At 47.3% G+C, this 20,285-nt stretch overlaps 1 protein-coding gene across 6 annotated transcripts in view; it reads left to right on the top strand.

The window, feature by feature from the left end:
- The first annotated feature begins 9,902 nt into the window (after positions 1-9,902).
- The window catches only part of LOC142575121 (uncharacterized), a 261,480-nt gene continuing 251,097 nt past the window's right edge, over positions 9,903-20,285 (top strand). For all 6 annotated transcript variants that reach the window (XM_075684131.1, XM_075684134.1, XM_075684135.1 and 3 more), the window contains exon 1: positions 9,903-10,081. In XM_075684131.1, coding sequence (XP_075540246.1) covers positions 10,060-10,081 — 22 coding nt within the window. In that variant the 5' untranslated portion in view covers positions 9,903-10,059. The remainder of the gene's footprint in view (positions 10,082-20,285) is intronic.

A 20,285-nucleotide genomic window follows, 5' to 3' on the forward strand; every position in this document is an offset into this window, starting at 1 on the left:
ACGCCTTCGTTGGAATAATAAGCGCGGAAGACTTGTTGAACAGCGACAAACAGACGCAGAGCTAAAACGCCTCGTCGGGCATTTAGAAGGAAATATCGACGTTGTCCCTGGGTTATTTAGGCGCGGACTGTCTTCGTTCACGCTTCAAAACAACCTAGTCGCGAAGAACTTCTCACCAGTCCGCGCCAACCACCTTCTGCTTGTTCCGTCAGCGCTGCGTCCAGAATTACTGCACGCCCTAAATGACGATCCGACCGCTCGGCACCTCGGATTCTCCCGGCCGCTATCGAGGATACGCTATCGAGGAAGGAAATGTATTACTGGCAGTGCACGCCTGACCGCCGATGTCGCCCGTTACGTGAAAACATGCCTAGAATGTCAGCGACGCAAGGCTCCACCGACAAGGCCAGCGGGATTACTACAGCCGATCGAGCCTCGTTGCCGACCTTTTCAGCAGATCGGGATGGACTTGTTGGGACCCTTTCCGACGTCAGCAACCGGAAATAAGTGGATCGTCGTGGCGACGGGCTACCTCACCCGCTTCGCTGAAACTAAAGCACTGCCGAAAGGTAGCGCCACCGAAGTAGCGAAATTCTTTGTCGAAAACATCCTGCTGCGGCATGGCGCCCCAGAAGTCCTCATCACCGACAGAGGAACGGCTTTTACAGCAGAGCTCACCCAGGCCATTCTGCAATACAGTCAGACAAGGCACAGGAGTACAACTGCCTACCACCCACAGACGAACGGTCTTACGGAGCGGCTGAATAAGACCCTCGTCGACATGCTAGCAATGTACGTCGACGTCGACCACAAGTCGTGGGACGCGGTCCTGCCGTACGTAACCTTTGCTTAGAACACGGTGGTGCAAGAAACAACAGCGATCACGCTGTTCAAGCTGGTCTACGGCACGAATCCGACGACTTCTCTCGACGCCATGCTGCCGCACATCTGCGACGAAGAGCATCTTGACGTCGCCACCTATCTCCAGCGCGCCGAAGAAGCCCGACAGCTCGGCCGCCTGCGGATCAAGAACCAGCAGAAGACCGACAGCCGACACTACAACCCTCGACGACGTTACATCGAGTACCAGCGTGGCGACCGTGTTTGAATTTGGACCCCTATACGCCGACGCGGACTGAGCGAAAAGCTTTTACGCCGCTATTTTGGATCCTACAAGATCATCTGACGCATTGGCGCACTCGACTATGAGGTCGTGCCAGACGGCATTTCGCTATCAAAGCGGTGCCGCTCAACGACCTGAAGTAGTCCATGTTGTGCGACTTAAGCCGTTGGCTGTGGGCTTTTGGACTATTTTACCTTGGAGTTTGTTTCTTTGTTATTTTATTACTTTTGTATAAGTAGTGTCCTTTTGTGTTTCACTCTTCTGTTTATAGCATCGGGACGATGCCTTCTGAGAGGGGGGCATTCACAAGTGAACTTGTTTATGTTTTACGGGTGAGTGCATTTCACCGTCTAACAAATGTTATCGCTCAGCGCAGGACACGCCTGCATGTATCGGAAGTTTCTCTAATGTTATTGATAGTTCTATCCGCTGTCTGTTGCCGCCGAACCTTGTGTAATGTGATTGCATGTATGGGCGACGCGAATGGCGTAATACTTTCTGGAAGACACGCGGGCACCAACGACTACTCTGGAACGTTGGATGGCTCATGTATAAAAGCTGACGCGCTTGAGCCGCTGATCAGATTTCGACGATCGCCGACTGTGTTTGCCACTGTCGCCGTTCTTTAAGTGTAGCTTGATTTGTGGGCACAGGTTCGCCCAATAAAAGTTAGGTTCGTCTTTCACAATATTGCTACTGTGTTCTTGATCGTCACTACCACGTGAAAATATTCGAAATTTTGTATATTCGTACGTCGTCACAGCATTTCACTCTAAAATATCTTGCAGGGTACATCGCTTGATGCACTTGCTACCAAATAACGTCCAGAAGTGTTTCAACGGGGACTAGTTGGTATGGGATGACTGTGTGGTTGCGCTGCAAAGCGGACACACGCGGCAACACTTACACGAAAACAAGAAACGAACACAGATCTTGTGCACTAACAACTGTTCATTCATGCGCTTGCGCTCGTTATACATACATACATTCAACAGAGCGTACAATATCACGGGAACAAATATGCAACTTAACATACGGAGGCCAAGCAGTCAATACCTAGGCGAAGAAATTTGACAGCATGAGAATGCATTACGTAAGATACCGATATCGAGCAATATAGCTGCGCACGTGCAAGATGTCAGTGAAGCCAAACGCTTCACACGACAAAGAAATTACATTATATATATATATATACATACATAAATATATATATATATATATATATATATATATATATATCTATATATATATATATATATATATATATATATATATATATATATATATATATACACACATATACATGTTGGAATGGATGAAAGAAACAGGCAAGTAAAGCGTTTTTAATGACTGAGCGGTTTGGGTGCACGTATGTCAGCGCACCTTCAGTAGTATCTACACACTGCAACATTCTTAAATGTTTCGCACAGGTTGATAGCTTGAGCCATGACTTTCAGGCACGTGTTTCATGTGTTGTACATGCGTTCATATGTGGCTTCATGCTTATTACTGTAAAACCCCATTTTTGGCTGCATCTATGTACACGTGATCTTTTACCTTCTGTTAAATGTTTGTAAGTATGACGAGCCTTAGTGAATGAATAAACAGTTGTTAGTGCGCATAGTCCTCGTTCATCTCGGGTTCGCGTTTCTGTGTACACAAGCTTTGCAGCGCGACCGTAAAGTTCTTACCAATGGTGGGCAACCTCGGGAGGTTTCGAGCTCATAAGGCATCGATTTTACTTCAACCTATAGAAGTGACTGGAGAGAGAGAGAAATAACTTTTATTTATATAGCCGGCAGATTTTGGGGGGGCCAACCCCGCCTAGATGGCGGCCAGAAATCCTTGAGCTCATGCGGCCTCCTCGGCCTGTTGGACGGCCAAAAGTTGGTCTTCGGGGGCCGAGCTGAGCAACACGGTCTCCCACTGCTTCCGATCCTTAATTTTTTGGCCCTGTCGGGGCGCCCGAGGGCAGGCCCAGATAATGTGATCCAGGTCGCCCTTTCTTGAGAAAATTTACAATTGGCCGAATATTGGTCCGGGTAATAATGATTATAAGTCACCGGATTTGGATATGTATTTGTTTGAAGGAGGCGCCATGCCACCATCATCATCATCATCAGCCTGGTTACGCCCACTGCAGGGCAAAGGCCTCTCCCATACTTCTCCAACAAGCAGTATGCCATGCCACCGCCTGCTGCTTATTAAGTGATGGGTGTGCGAGAGGAAAATGCACCCTCCCCAATCTGTAACGGTTAGTTATCTCCCTGTAGCCAACCATCCGGTCCCCTGTCAGCCCCAGCCGCGGCGCCTCGGCTTGTGAGTCCTCAAGCCACGGTGTCGGCCACCTCATTGCCGGGGAGGGAGGAGTGCGCAGGGGCCCAGATGATATGGACAACCCGTTGACCGCGGAAGTTTGCCAGGATACGTTGCGACTCCGGCGAAATGCGCCCCTTTGCGTAATTTAAAATGGCGGTTTTAGAACCACTCACTATTATCGTGGCCAATGTGGAAGCCATTGAGAGAGCAATGGCCGATTCCTCAGCCACCTCTGCTCTGTTGGTTTTAATAGATCCGCTGACCTTAAGCTCACCTTCCGAATTCACTGCAACGATAGACATATTCTGATTAGTCGTGTACTCTGCCGCGTAGACGTACACCACGTCCTGAAAGCGTTGGAATCTCCTCTGTATAGCCCTTCCCCTTTCCTCCCGCCGTTCTCTGTGGTGTTCGGGATGCATGTTTTTGGGTAGCGGTGGGATAATAACTGCTTCCTTATGTCTTGCGCAATGTCTACTTTAGTGCCAAACTGTGATGCGTATGTTACTCTAAGCTTGTTAAGTATGTGTCTACGAGTAGGTGTTTGTGTGGGTCTTTCGTATTGCGCTATCGTATGGGCTTCTATGAGTTCTTCGAGCGTGTTGTGGACACCTAAGGCTAGGAGCCTGTCATTCGATGTGTTTATCGGCAAACCTATGGCTTGTTTGAATGACCGTCTAATGATGCCTTCGATTTTTGTCTTTTCTGCTACTTGGAGATATAGGTAAGGGGTTACATATACTGTGCGGCTGATGACAAAAGCCTGAACTAGTCGTACCAGATTGTTTTCTTTCATCCCATAATGGCGATTAGCTATTCCATTAATTAGTCTCATTGTTTGTTGTGCACTGTTTCCTAGTATTCTGATTGTTTCCCCGTTGTGACCGTTCGCTGATACGTGGAGTCCGAGGACTCTAATGCTGTTGAAAATAGGTATTTGGTTGCCATTTACAAAAAGCGTGCTGTTTGGTTTATCTGAAGAACTCTTACGGCCCCTGCGTGTCGGCCGGTATAGAAGTACGTCCGATTTTTGCGGCGAGCATCTCAATCCTTTATCCACGACATATTTCTCAACCGTATGTATGGCTGTTTGGAGAATTTCCTCAATCTGCCCATCACTTCCAGCTGTTACCCAAAGGGTGATATCATCGCCGTACAGGCTATGCTGTAATCCTTCTATATATTCTAGTTCTGCTGGCAGGCTAATCATAGCTACATTGAAAAGAAAGGGAGATAAGACTAATCCTTGTGGTGTGCCCCGGCTTCCGAGTTTTATTCTTTGCATTTCACTTCACCGATTGTGATTTGTGCAATACGGTCAGAGAGTAAGTCCTTAACATACGCATGGGTTCGTAGTCCCACTCGTAGGCCTTGTAAGTTTTCTAGAATAGCCCTGTGGGTGATATTATCAAAGGCCTTTGAAAGATCAAGACCGAGGATAGCTTTGGTATCTAGTGTTTGAGGTCCCGCGTCTATTACTTGGTATTTGATTTGCAACATAATATCTTGTGTAGACAGTTTTGGCCTAAACCCGATCATGGTGTGCGGGAAAAGGCCATTATCGTCCATGTAATTAGTCGGACGTGTGAGGATGACGTGCTCCATGAGCTTGCCAGCACACGACGTTAACGATATAGGCCTGAGCTTCTCAAGTTGAAGTTTCTTTCCCGGCTTTGGAATCATTGTAACCTGGGCGGTTTTCCATTGACGTGGAATATTACCCTGTTCCCAGCAGTTGTTAATATACATGGTGAGGGCCGAGATAGATTCATCATCGAGATTTCTCAGGATCTTGTTGGTGATTCCATCCGGGCCTGGCGTGAGTTTCGTGTTGAGCCTGATAAGTTCCGCTCGAACTTCAGCCTCGGTTATGGGGCAGTCAAGATACGGATTTTCCTTACCAGTATACTGATGTTGTTGTTCTTTGGTTGTATTTCCTGCGTATAGCCTTTGTGGTTCCTGTAAAAGTTCTTCTTCCGTGCCTTTGTATATGTGAATTATTTTGTGCAGGCAGTGTCGTTGTGTGGGCTTGCTGTTTTCCGGGTCTAAAAGATAACGCAGAAGATTCCAGGTTTTAGGTAGCCCTATCTGTCTCTCCATGGCGTTGCACGTGGCCTCCCAATTTTGACGGCTTAATCTATTCGCATAGTCCTCCATTTCCTTATTGAGCATGGTGATTTTCCTTCTCAGGTTTGTATTAAGTTTTTGCTGTTTCCAGCGTTTCTGCGTGCTGCTTTTTGCCTCCCACATATGTAGGAGTTCGCTGTCCGCCTCCTCTATCCCTGCCTTTTCCGGAATAGTTTTAGTGGCTCGTATCACATTTCGATGAAGTTTTTTAGTCCAAATCTCGATGTCATGTATGAGCTTCCTCCTCCCGGATTTTGCGGAAGGATTCCCATTCGACAATCGTTATTTTCCTGCCTTTCTTTCTGGATGGGCCTGCGTGTACAGTTGTTGCTACAATGAAGTGATCACTACCCAGATTTTCTTGTATGTTTATCCATTTTGCATCAGGTGTGTTCTTTGTAAAAGTTAGGTCTGGTGTGGTGTCATTGCTCACACTGTTTCCCATTCTAGTGGGCGCCTGTGGATCCGTTACGAGAGTAAGACCCTCCTGCTGAGCGTCTAACCATAGATTACGACCCTTGACGTTCTCCAAACGGTATCCCCAAGCCGCGTCGGGTGCATTAAAGTTCCCTACAATAACCATTGTATCTCTTTCTGCTAAATTTAAGGATTTACGAAAAAGCGGACCGAATCTCATCGTGTGTCGAGGGCTACTGTATACATTTAAGATGAAAAGGCTTCCTTCTCCCTTGCGCGTGGGAAGGATTTCAATCAGGACGTGGTCTACACCGGTCACACCCGTGTTGTGTTCTGTGACCGTAAGATTTCTATGTACGAGAGTTGTAACGGACGCTTTCCCGGCGGAAGCACCGTATGCTTTGTAACCGGATAATTTAGCCAGTCCCCCCGTTTCTTGCAGGGCGATGACGTCTGGGGCCTCCTTGCTACTTATGAACTGCTGTAGGTGTCCCCGTTTCCGGCGATACCCGCGACAGTTCCATTGCCATATTATGTATTTATTACGCGGAGCCATGTTTAATTGTTTGATTCTCCCCGGTGACTTTACTGGTTTCTGTCACTACAGGTCGATGATATGGTTTGGTGGTCGCTTTTACCGGTCCCACTCCCGCGGGCCTCAATCTTCTTGCGCGTTTTCAACAACTGTTATTCGGGTTTCAATGCCTTCTATTCTTTGTAGAATTTCTACGAACTGTACCTGTAACCTGGCGAATTGTTGTAGCGTCTTAGTTAACTCCACAAAGATTCCCTCTACTTGCTTTTCTAACTGCGTTGAGACGCTGCTTTGCGAGTCTGGCGCGTCTTCAGCTTTTCTTTTGTGGGGCGGCGTCCCTGTCATTTGTGCGAGAACGGGCGTTGACTCGCGGCTAGGCGTCTGTGTCGTACTGGCAGTAGGCGTCTGACTTGGCTCGTGTGTCCTATTCTGCTGAAGCCTAGCGTTTTCTTGCTTTAATTGTTGAATTTCCTCCCTCTGCTTGGCATTTTCACGAGTAATTTGCGCTAGTAATTTTCTAATTTGGATCCTTTCCTGCTCCAGGACGGACCCTTCTATTTTAGGTGTTATATTAGACGGAGAAGCGGCGCCGGAGACCGTGTCTGCCCAGCTCACCTGCGTTTTGTTGCCGTCGTCCCCGCCAGAGCCCTCCGGGGTCCCGTGTAGTGGGAATCCTCTCGATCTCGATTCGGACCTGGGCCAAGACCTGGATCGGGACTTGGAGTTGGACCGGCCGCCACCGCCTCCACCGGGGAGTCTCGGGAAGGAGCTAGAGCGGCTCCTGTCGCGGCGTCTGCTGCCGTGGCTGTTGGTCCATGTCGATCCCTTGTGCGATTCGGTGCTGCCCGACCGCTCCCTGGACCGACTCGGGCGATTGTCCGCCATAGCTTTCTGCGGTTGATGTTCATTCCGTTGTTGTTGTTGCTGCTTCCACTGCCTCTTTCTGAGAAGATATGGGGTCTTGAATCGTTCACGACACTTTTTGTCTCCTGTGAGGCGTCCCTTCCCACAAATGAAGCATCTTGGCTCGCACTCATGATTTTCGGACGGATTGAGAGTTCCGCACCCGCGACATTTCTTCCTGTTCGGTGTCGGGCAGACATCCGCTCGGTGGCGGAGGCGGCCACAGGTGGTACATGTTTCGTACTGCTTACGATATAGCAGGCATCGGTATTCAGCTCCGCGGTAGTACACGTAGTGTGGTACGTATGTACCTTCAAACACTATCACAACCGAATCGGTGCGTCCCATGCGCCTTGCGTGTAGTATAGTCGGGTTTCTGCAGTTCACCAAGCTTTTTTCAACGTCTTCGGGCGTGTCGTGTTCTGGTATACCATGTATGACTCCCTTGGAGGTGTTCTCCGGCGCAGTAATGTAAGCGGCCGTACTGTAGGTGTTCGATCCGAGTTGGATTTCTCGTATCTGGCTGTAGCGCTTCACGTTCTCCAGTTTCGGCATGCTCATGATCATGGTGTTTTGTCTTGGATTGATTCGTAGCGTATCTTCTCCGGCATTTTCTGGTGTCAGTGCGGCTGCCAGCAGAACGCCATCCTTTATGTACGCAATGCGTTGTTGCGCCATGTCGAGCCCACCTCTCGGGCGGATCACGATCTTGTAGTCATCCTCCGGTAGTTGCGGTTGCCTCAGGGCCATTGGTAGCTGTAGAATTCGAGCATTCGCGTTTTTCCGCGCCGTTGAAACCGGCGAGTTTCGGATGTTCTTGGATCGTTCATCGAGGTCTGGGCGTCTCTTGGCGTTACTACGGCGTTCGTGAGCCGCGATCCAGACCTGGTCGTCGTATTCTTACGGGGAAATTGTCTCCCCTTCCATTTCTACGACGTCCATCTTCGCGCCTCGCGGCGAAGCGGGAGCCCGACCGCGCCCGAGTCATGCGTCGTTCCCGCCAAAGTGGTGGGAACAGTGGCGTCGCAGACCCAGCTAGTTAGGGTTAGCCAGGCCGCCGGCGTGGCAGTGTATTAAAACTGCCTTTGTGGCTCAAAAATCGCCCACCTGGGATAATCCCGATGTCTGCGTAGTCCGTCGACCTTCCGGTGTTAGATGTGGTAGTTTTAGAGTCGAGAACTGCCTTTTTCCGCCACAATCATGGAAAGTTTTCGGAGCCCATGTGTGTCCCGTCTTGTCGGCTCGGCCCCTTCTAGGGGGCCGCTAAGGTTGGCTACTGCTAGATTTTGTGTAAGTGCAATCAATAATTTTTATCTCAAATTCGTGTGAGCTTGAGTTTGAGTTATATCAGCTCCCCAAAGGAAGAGATTTAAGGTCGAAATTTTCCGCAGCTGGTTATGTGCATACCTGCTTCTTGTAAACAAGTAAAGAAGGCATTTAGTAGACTTTCTTCTTATTTAAATGTTTACGCCTTGAGGAATATGTATACGAGTAGTTACCATTTAACTAAGCCATTAGACGCCTTGACAGAGCTTGAAGTGAAGCCTCTTACTGAACAAGCGTTTTAATGAAGCACACTTAATTAGCTGTACCCGACCTCAATCTCGCGAAACAATGTCGAGCTTGAGGACCCAGCCGTGACCTCAATAATGAGGTTGAGATAAAGTCTAGCTGAGGTAGCTGGCGGTCGCTGAAATTTGATGTGATGTCTCCCGAATGCGACTCGTGCTATGAGCGTACACAGGTCGTCGAATTCTATTAGAGCAGAGCAGAGTCCTGTGAAGAGGTCGTTTCCCAGATTTGATTGTTACAAGGTAGAACAGGTGGCCTACCAACAGGATCCTGCTCGGATTGTAGGATGACAAAAGTCGTGGTTACAATTGACAAACTTTTGGCACACGACAGCCTTAATGGAGTGCACAGAGAGATATGTAATTGTTCCGCAATGAACTTTGGCTGGACTGTTAGTCAGTCAGTCAGATACATGCGCTAGCCGAAGGAATCTCATTCAAAACCGGTCTTACCTACTCACAGCCGACAGGGGACGGACTTCACGCGAGTCACATTTTTTTAAGTGATGCAGTACGTCACTCTCGTTTCGTGAGCGACACAGTGCCGATCGACTCCGTCACCAACAGCAGTTAGGAACAGCTGCCCCATAAATTTATTCCAAGCCCGTCCGTTCTGCGATGCAGAACTGCGGCTTTTTTCAAAGGCTATGGCACGCCTTGTTGGACAGCAGCTCTTTCTTTATTTTCGTGCGAGAGAGAGAGAGAGAGAGAGAGAGAGAGCGGCAGCCATAATGCACTACATATACGTAACGTGAAACGAAAAAGCGGCGCGGCAGAAGCCAGCGGCAAACCGTCACAGCAAAGGGAGAGAGCACAGCACCGTCAGGTCGCGGGAGAGGGCAGGCCTTGCGCAGCCTTCGCCGGCTCTGCAGCTGCACGCTCGACACGTTGCCTTCTCGCAGAAGAATCGGCCCCAGGAGGCGAGCGGTGACCGCCGTGCCGACAAGAGTAAAAGAAAACACCGCGCGCGCCTCGTGGCGCCGCGTTTCCTTGGCCAGCGCTCTCTGCTCGAGCGCACTCGCAGAGCGTGGATGCAGAGCTCGGCTTGAACTGAACCTGCGGGTATGCACGGAGCGGCGCGTGTCGGTATGTGCGGCGCAGCATTCCGGCGGAACTTTGCACAATTTATCTCGCTGTGCTTCAGAGGAGTGTACACTTGCGCTTGGTTAGCGATGCCAGACACAAAACCATCGCATAGCTGGTGACGCAAAAGAATCTTTTTCGGCTGTCCCTTTCAGAAGCAGAAAAGAGTGCTCTTCATGCGAATAAGTCTAACGTGTTTCACCATGCAGCCAGCTCACTAAATTCCGTCTATATTTTTAGCAAACTAGGCGCCACTTCTAACTTCTTGATCCCTAGACCAGTATTTTTGTAAAACTAAGTAGAACTGTAATTTTCATTTGACGCTTGTTGCATAAATATCGGCTCTAGTTTAGCTTCTGAAGGAGTGCCGATATTAATCGGAAACAAATTAAGTAATTCTGTGTCTTAACCCTTCCACGTCCTATGTGTTTACGTACCTAAAATAAGCGTGAGGAACGACGGCTACACGAAAGCGGGCACTCATGAGCGCGCATGCCGTCATGAGGCGTCATAGAATAATTAACCACCGGGCAAATGCGTCTCACGATCAAGTATTGAGATTGACGGTTCCGATACGCAATTATCGCGCCGCTTTTTATGTAAGGATGTTCAGCAAGTTGTCTCTATTTCTTTTATCTGCGCTTGGTGATAACTGTTGTTAGATTAAGTAAACACCTGTTACCACATGCAGAACAATACAATGACAAATGCGAAGTAGCCGTTACCTTTAATGTATAGCTAAGCTGAGATGTGCGCTCCAACCGACGCAGCTGCAAGTCTGCCCAGTGTATACTTTCCCACAAGAAAGGCAGAAACGGCGCCACAAGGCACGATGGGGTCGCGATATTTTTCACATTGGCTGTTGTGTTTATGGCTGATTTCCTCTCAATCGCAACGCAAGCCTTTCCAATTTTTTTTTCTTAGCCGAAGAAACGACGTCCGCCTCAAGACCTTCCGCAGTTTTCCTAAAACAGAATCCATGGACGTATGACATGGTAGTTACTTTGCTAGAGTTAGATGCCAAGGCCAGCATCAGCACAGGATATATATATCTCTTCACAATTATTTTTTGCTTTCATTAGGTCCAAGAACCAACATATTCAAATGATTTTGGAGCATAATCTGCATCCTCGAGACGACGACACATATCCTGAAAACAGGTGTGGTGTGATGTAAGCGCGCTTGCTAGGATTTTTTTTACTACATCGATTATTATTTGGTTTTGCGTAACGAAGGTTGTGCCTCAGATGTCACCACGTCACGTAATGAAGGTATTCAAAGAAATACATTCTCGATTGAATTTGGGTTGTGAGTTGCCTAAGGAAAGTTGTCTGCAGTTTTGGATCTGTTTGTTCTTAGAGCTAGGACATGTGTGCTGGTATGTTTCTCCAAGGTAAAAAAGGGAAATGTTACATTTTTCCTCTGCTCGCATCATTGCAAGATTGTAAAGACTGTCATCGTTTTTAATTACATCAATTCCTCTCTCACGGGATCGCGTGCCCACCGGCATCATTACAGCTTTCATAATGAGCTTCGTCGACTCAAGGATGAAGGTCATCTTTTGGCTGTGCTGACTTGTACGTTTGGGAGACCTATAAAAAAGTAATCCAGTCCTTCGAACGACACTTGTAAAAGGACGCGGAGCAAAACTGTATAGCAAAACAAATGTCATGCCATAGGTTCGTATATTCTCTCATTGCCTTTGAAGGAAATTGCGAAAGGTTTTGGTGGGAGCGTTTTCTTATTTCAACTAACAAAATTTGTACGTCTGCCACGCACCAAGTTTCCTGTTGTTTTGCGACGAACGCTGTTCCTTGTTATTGACCTTTTGCAAGTACAGGGCACACGACAAAGTTGAACACGTTTACACTGGAAAATTGTTCGTTCTGTGTAAACTTGTGGCGCTCCAGCGCGCGCCTGGAGACATGTCCGACAGCGAGCCTAAGCACCGACTAGAATTGGAACCGACTTTGTCCTGCACAATCAGTGTATGAACAGTTCTGCTCTGCTGTCTCCATCGCATATCGCTGCCACCCGGCTTAGCGTTTACGAACAAGCGTGCACTCGCGTTCCAAGCCACTCTTCGCTACTCATCGACGCTGTTCCGATTCGCCGTCTATGACAAAAATGCTGGAGTCTTTACCGGAGCCGAAGAACTAACTGCAGGAACGTTTCGCTTCCCAGCTGTATGACAAGGGTGGCGATGTGGCCTTGTTTGTAAATCTTGACTAAAGGTGGCCAAGACTAAAGGCACCTCACGGCGGGTCGCCTGTGGGTCCATTGTGCCTCCTCTTGCCCTCCCTGCTCTATACGGCTTGTCCATGATCGGCTTGGGCCGATAGCACCATTTACATTGATTTCCATATTGTTCATGCAAAAGTTCGCCTTTATTGGAGGGACCAGAAATTTCAAAGAACACCACCAATATAAGAGATTGTATTTTCGATCGATAAGAAATCGCCCGCACCGGAGAAGCGATCTGTTTGAAGACGAACATCAACAAATTGCTGGCCATTTTGGTCATTACATGCTACAGCTCTTACAGCAGAATAACTAAGAGTGGCTGTATGGGTAAAGAAGTTTGCCCACAATAGAGCTCTCCTGGGGTACGTCCCATCGCGCCAATGACGTCATAGCGTAACGTCCCCGGCGCACGTGAAATCTCTGGTTGGCAAAACACAGCCGCCGCCGGCTTTGTTCGTGGTACACTCGCGCAGTGCTTGGTGTAGGTGGGCGCCTCGTGGACGCGTGTTTCTCTCTCTCTCTCTCTCTTTTTTAAGCGAACCTCCACAATTCTCTCGCCAGCCACATTAGCATTATTGTGTGTCAAAGAACATCCGTTTGTGATAAACTCTGTGATGAAAATCTGGCGATGCTGGCCTTTTTTTACTTGCGAACGTGAACCACGTGGTGGTCCGTGATGAATTGTGTGATGAAGAATGTCGGCTTTTGCGTGGAGGTGTGCAACATTTGTTATGCTTTGGTAAAGTGGGCGGTGAAGAACAGCGGTGATATCGGCTCGTCTTTGCCTAGGGAAACCGAACACATCATTTGTGTGTGTGCGTGTGCGTGCGTGCGTGCGTGCGTGCGTGTGTGTGTGTGTGTGTGTGTGTGTGTGTGTGTGTGTGTGTGTGTGTGTGTGTGTGTGTGTGTGTGTGTGTGTGTGTGTGTGTGTGTGTGTGTGTGTGTGTGTGTGTGTGTGTGTGTGTGTGTGTGTGTGTGTGTGTGTGTGTGTGTGTGTGTGTGTGTGTGTGTGTGTGTGTGTGTGAAATAAGGCCAGTCGTAGTGATGAAGCGCCGATAGAACTTCAGGACCAGTAATTCTTGAACAGGCGTGAATGAATGAAGCGCGATGATTAGTGACCAGATGCATCGCGGTGCCATCAGCGCTCTGTGAGGAAAAGACGAACACACTGAAAAATAATCTATCAACTGGATGGCAAGACTACAAATGAGGCCCTAGCATGTGCATAGCAGTGCCAAAGCTGCGTGTATGCATTTCGCCACTGGGAATGCGAAAAAGTCAAACCAATGAAATTAGCGCGTTTTAACGCAGATCTCGCGGGTCTTAAGTAAAACTGAACTGTATTTCTTTCTTGATTGTTATACTCACTTTTACGGCACGTACTTCATGCTGTTATCGTGCTCATAAACATGCGAAAGTTGGGTCTTATGAAGTTGAGAGTAGCAAAGGGAGGCAGGAGACGCAGCGAAGTTACCGCGCAACGGATTATTTGCTTACGCACGCTTTTGCTTTTTACATTCACGATGATCATGGCTAATAATGAAATTATGGTGTTTAAAATCCCTGAGCTGCACAGCGGCTTATGGGGGACACTGTAAGGAAAAGCTCCGCATTAATTTTGAACACCTGGAGTATCTTCCGTGCTCCTAAAGTAGGGTAACAAGTGTTTCTGCATTCCTCCCTTGCGGAATTTAGGCACCGCCACTTGGCCCCACTGAGCCACCGCGGTGGCTGATAGTTGTAGACCAAGTTAATTTTGTACATCGGTTAAAACTGCAGTGTAGATAGCGTGCAAATGAGCACCTTCACCACAATGCATTAGAAATTTTTGTTCGAATACCAGTCATTTACGCGAAGTATCATTTCGGCACCATGAAAATGCCCATCATCTACGATAAAATGTTCGCTTTCGAAGAGAGATAGAGAGGTAAAACTTTTATTCTGCTCGCTTTCGAAGAAGAGTAATAAATTTGTGTGACTGTTTGGGACACACTTACGAAATCACTACATGCTGCCTTTAGGGATTCATGCACTCGACGCTGCGTTGCTTTGCCGGTAAAACGGGGACGCTCATACTTTCTAAACAAAGTTCGTAAATGCTACCACTTCAACAAATAGCAATATGCCGGACTTACGATCGTGGCAGTTAATGTGCAAGGAGCACTCTTATGCAAAGAGAACAGGTCGCATAAACGTTTTTCTTGGTTGCCAACCAGCGTCCACTTTGGAGGTGCGGCATATGGGAGGGGCACTCGCAGTGACGTCACGTTGTTTGCAAACAGGCAGAGGTCTATTGGCGCAGTCAACACGCAAGATAAAGAGGTCCTCTACAGACGACAGGGATACGTGAAGCTAAAGGAAGGAAGAAAGGAAAGAAGGAAGGAAGGACGGAAGGAAGGAAGGAAGAAAGGAAGGAATAACTTTATTGAAAGGGGTTGTGGGATGAAAGGTTATGAGCTCGATGGGTGGGGCCCCGAGTCCAGGGCTCCACTGGCTGATGCCGCCTGGCTGACCTGATCCAAAAGCGCAAGCTGCACCTCCGGGTCAGAGCTGGCGACTTGTGCCTCCCATTGATCCAAAGCGTTCGATAATTGAAAGTTACCTAAAAAGGTATTTAAATTTAGTGGTCTATTTTGGCAGCCCCACGAAATGCGATATAGCGACGGTGAGCCTCCCCCCCCCCCCCCACCACCACTGGACATGTGTGCCCATACAGCGTTGGAAAAAATTTTTTAAACTTTGTAGGTTTGGAAAGGTCTCCGTTTGAATCCGGCAGAGGTCTATGGCGTCCTCCCCTTGTAATAATTCGGGGGGGGGGGGGGTGCTTTATTTTTGTCGCGTGCCACGCCAGTGAGCGAGAACTTCGCGAGGGGCCATTCGGAATAGGTGGTTGTCATCCTCGCTTGACTCCTTCTAGAATGTTTGGGGAGATTGACGGTGCTGTCGAGGCTCTGCTCGGTTCGTGAGCCCTCGAGCAAAAGCGTCTGCACTCTCGTTTCCCTCCAGGCCTGTGTGTACCGAACACCAGATCAACTTGTATCCGTTTGTCAATATCCCACCTAGGAAATTTTTAACTGAAGAATACTGGATTTGTCGCACTCGAGAAAAAGTTCGGAACTTCGCTTAGTGAAATGTCATTTTCAATACAATTTCAGCGATATTATGACGAAGGAGGTTTTCTTGATAGTTGGAGGACGGCTTCCGTTCAGCGGCATGCGGGAGAGTTCGAAGCATCAGGTTTTGCTTCCATGTTCAGACCCATTTACCATGTTAATCATGAAATAACGCCGTAGGCTGCTACATGCTGGCGTTAGGCAGGTTTCAGCTGAACTCGGAGAGGATTTCTGGATACTAAGGGCCGGAAAAATTATCAAAAAGGTTACTACGCGGTTGATCTTTCTGTCCGCGACGTTCGTCCAAGCCATGCGCAGAGGCATTTGTTCCTCGTGCAGCTGAATGAGTACAATATTGACGCCTTTTGAAGTATCAGTAGTTGACTTTGCCGGCCTTCTCAGCGACAACCCGAATGGAAATGCGCTCAAGCCGTACATACTGCTGTTCACCTCTGCCGTCGTACGAGCCGTTCATCTTGAACATGTCACTATCTCTTAGCGGAAATGTTTATCCTTGTATTCAGTAGATTTGTTCCAAGACGAGGCTTCTGCAAATTCTTCTACTCGGACCATGGAAGTACATTCGAGAAGGCCTCGAAGGACAGCAAAAGACAGGGATGATGGGAAAAGAATTTGAAGCGTAATTTTCGAACCTCTAACGGAAGTTCTTTCCATACAAAACTCCATGGTGGGGAGTATTCTGGGAAAGGCTGATTCGTTCATGGAAGACTGCGTTTGAGAAAGTGCTCGAGATAAACTACCTAAACTAAGAAGGGTTATCCACAACGCTCATGCGAGTGGAAACAACGATTAATCGGCGACCCATAACGTACGTCTACAGTAATAATTCCGAGCCTAGCCCGCTTACTCCAGGACTGCAATAACGTGCTAACTTGGGCTGGTTGGTACATGTCTGAAAAAAAGGAGTAACAGCGCTGAACAACGGGACGTGACTGAGACAGACGAGGTCACTCGGTCGTTCGTCTGTCCCGTCGTTCAGCGCTGCTACTCGTTTTCTTCATACTCTAGGACACTTCCTGATCGGCAAAAGACTCACCATGTTCCCACCGAACAATTCACATTTAGGCTCCGAAGGCGTAAAGTGAGAACCTGCTGCACTTCGACTTGGGGGGAAATAACGTGAACAGCTTCTCTAAATGCTTTGGACAAGGTGGCGCCATGCATACTTGCGAGAATTTTGTTCTGCCCACGTAATTAAGAAAACCAAGTTTGTGCCCATCAAGATAGGGGAACGTCTAGTTATTCAAGAAGGAAACACACTGAGGTAACAGTGTAAGATCGGTTAATTCGTCGAACACTTTTCTGGAATCGATGGAAAGGTTCGTTCATCCAAAGTTTGTTCACCTTGCGGAGAAGTCCTGCGACGACCGATCCAGCTCCTCAACCACAGGGGGGGCTTCGCTGTGCTACTCGGTAATTCACGCTTCGCGGCGCACCGAAAGCGTTCCTTGCTCCGCTGGATGCAACCTTTCGAGCATCTCTACAGCACTCATTATACGCTTAGATGCCATATTGCAATATGACGTCTTTTGATGTGAGGGCTCGGAAATGGAGACAGAATTTATGGGAGGGGGGATGCTTTTTCTCGTTTTCTTCCCTTGGCATAAAAAGCGTAAGTAAAACAAACTGTCCAAATTTACCAAATAATGTGGAGTGCATAGATGTATATCATGCGAAAGTTAGGTTGCTGTTGCTATGGGAGTTGAAACATTCGGGTAGCATGTTGTTTCCTCAAATTTGTGTAGCATTCTTGTTGGTTGTCGTTTGCTGCATCTCCACCGCATGTTGGCTATTTCGTACATATTGCAATGCTACTTCGTGACGTTCTTCCAATTTTGCAAGCAATGTAACCTCCCTTGAATAACACGTTCTTAGCACTGTAGGTGGCCCTAATAAATAAATTACTAAAAATGCTAACTCGACATGCGTCACACATCACGGAACACAGGTATGACCTTCTACTAAAGAAAAACGACAGTTACATTCCTGGCTACGCTTTCATTTCCAATGATAAGTAAAACGGCGTTAAAAGCTACGTCGGATGTCTTGCTTAATCTGTCCGTTGACGTCTGAGTTAATACGCAGAATTTATATTTGCCGTTCTCTTTTCACAGTTTTATTTACGTTTATTTATTAGAGACAGCCTTTCTTAGCGGATCACCACCACTTTCTCATGTCGGGTATGTTTCAAACATCTTTCGTGGGCCGATTCCAGAGATAGTGCTGCCCCAGTAAAGTTATATCACTTTAAATTTCGAGCTCTGATCTTGTTTCGCACTATTGATATTTAATAGTCTGCGAAGATTCAAGATAAAACAATTGTGGTCGGTGTTATGTTTTATTATATTTGTTTTTGGGCTGTCATTATTTTACATTTTGAGGAATAATTTTGTCAAGAATGTAAGACCCTGTATGAGCAATTTTAGTGATAGAGTAGCTTGGCAATACAATCCACAAATGCAGCATGTCATTTACAACCTTCCATTTGTTCTAGCGCTTCTAACAGTCTTGGAGAATGATACTTCTTTTTCTTCTCTCCCTCTCCCTCCTGGGTTGTTAAGGCACCAAGTTGCCGACCGATGCCATCTCAGTCGCGTTTTGTGTGTCCTCTGTATCAAATGAATTTTAAGACTTCTTGTTGGATGGCTGTCTTCAGCAGGATATAAGCACCTATGAAGGAGCTTTTGAGCTTCGCAATCCTCTTCCAACCAGAGTAAAGTCTCCTACTGTGATGTCAGGTTCCCTTGTGGAGTGAGTACGGTCGTTGTTGCGCTTCATGGCGACCTTATATTTCTCGCACTCTTCTACCGATTTCTTGCGTTCTTGAAGGTTTAACACGTTTGCAAGGCCAAGGAGGTGATCAGCTGGATGCCTGCTCAATTTTCCATGGCAAACTAAATATGTACTGCATCCTAAAGCAGTTGTAAGATAGGTTAAGGTGATTAGCAGCCGCTTCAAAAGCAGGCTTTCAACAATCTCGGAATTCCGGATAGAGTGTGATAAACATTCGATATCTTTTAACGCTCTCTCGGCCAACCCGTTGGCTTCCGAATGATAGAGCGCAGCAAGGCCAAGTTGTATGTTCCGTTGTTCAGTCCATTATTTCGAGCGCTCGTTTCTGAAAACACGGCCATTGTCAGCCGCAATCACTTTTACATTCCTGAATATTTCACGTCTGAGTAGCGATATGACGCTGTTGACAGCTTCTTGCCCCGTACGCAATTACTTTCGTGCATTCGTCGATGGCCAAAAGAAATGCATGTGTAGTTCTCACTCCCTTCTTCTTGACCTCCTCGAAATCAAGGGGCTGACAGATGGAATAGCACACTGTGGTATAAAGGTTATAAACAGGGATAAGGAGCCTTTCTTGCACCTTATCCCTGTTTATAGCCTTTATACCACAGCGTGCTTGAAGATTTTGTTAGGATCATTGCACTCCCGCGAGGCTTGAATTGTGCATCTCTAATTTGGCATTAGTGACAAGTTCTGATATATTGGGATATATCCTACTTCACTCTGGTCCGGTAAAATCTTTGCTTGATTTACCGGTATGTCCTCCAGAAACCGTCGAGGCCTCCAGAATCTGGGGAGGGGGTAAAGCTGCAAGATCCTTACGACGCTCGTATTAGGAATGTGCAGTCTACCATTCTTGAAAGCCATATATCAGAACTCTGGCCACATCTTCCGTGCCGTCCCACAGAAATTGGTTCGCACACACCTATCGGCAATCGGAGGTATCAGTAGCCTTGGCATTGCGTCGGCGTCAGGCAGCCTCTCTTCTGGCCTGTGACCAACGTCGAACGCGAATTGCTTTACTTCACTGACTCACTTGTCTTTCTTTAGGTTCTCTAAGGTTTAGTGTATTGGTCAAGGCTCGATTGTCAGTGAATAATTTGAAGTGTCTTCCTTCAAGGTATGTTCTAAAGTACCTAAGTGTCATGACTGTAGCAAGGGCTTCTTTTTCAGTAGTCACATAGTTGATCTCTGCTTTGTTGAATGTTTACGAGTAGTAACATATCACTTTAAGTCACTGTTTCGCGGGCTCGCTCTCGTCCCTCTGGTATAGCACCACGTCTTTATCGTAATGTGATGCGTCAGTGTCTAGTTCAAACGGCTTTGTTCAATCTGGAATAGGAAGTACTGGGTCAGATGACATTATTCTGACAAGTTCCTGGTATGTTCCCTCACACCACTGTGTCCACACAAATAGAGTATCCTTTTGCGTTAGCAATGTAAGTGACTTCGTCTTTAAAGCGTAGTCGTTGATAAACGCTCTGAAATGTCCTGCCAGGCCCAAGAACACGCGGAGCGAGTGTACGTCACATGGCTTTGTCAGCTGAGATAAACGTTTAACGGATTCTTCTTTTGCGCTCTTTGCATGTCCGTTGAAGCATCCTCCTAAGAAAACTAAAAAATTCTGGAAGAATTCGCTTTTTTTCATGTTGGTCTACAGTCCGGCTTCAGTTAATGCATTTAACACTTTGGACAAGTGTGAGCAATGGTCGTCACATGTTTTCGAGTAAACAATGATGTCATCTCAGAGACGTTGCAGAAGTTACCTGCGAAATCATGAAGCGCGTTGTTCATCATTGTATGGAACCATGCTCCAGAATTCTTCCCGTTATATTCGAAGACAAAACTTGTGAAGTGCCTGAACTCTTTCTCGAGTAGAATTTGCCAGTATTCCTTGCAAAGATCGATGCGGAAAAACCAGGAACAGCCACCGGTTTCGTCGATCATGTCATCGATTCTTGGCATTGGGTAGGGAAATAAATCGGTCTGACGGTTACCGAACCTGTTGTCAGTACACATTCTAAATGTCCCGTCGT

This window comes from Dermacentor variabilis, chromosome 3 (genome assembly GCF_050947875.1).
Source record: "Dermacentor variabilis isolate Ectoservices chromosome 3, ASM5094787v1, whole genome shotgun sequence".
Taxonomy (NCBI): domain Eukaryota; kingdom Metazoa; phylum Arthropoda; class Arachnida; order Ixodida; family Ixodidae; genus Dermacentor; species Dermacentor variabilis.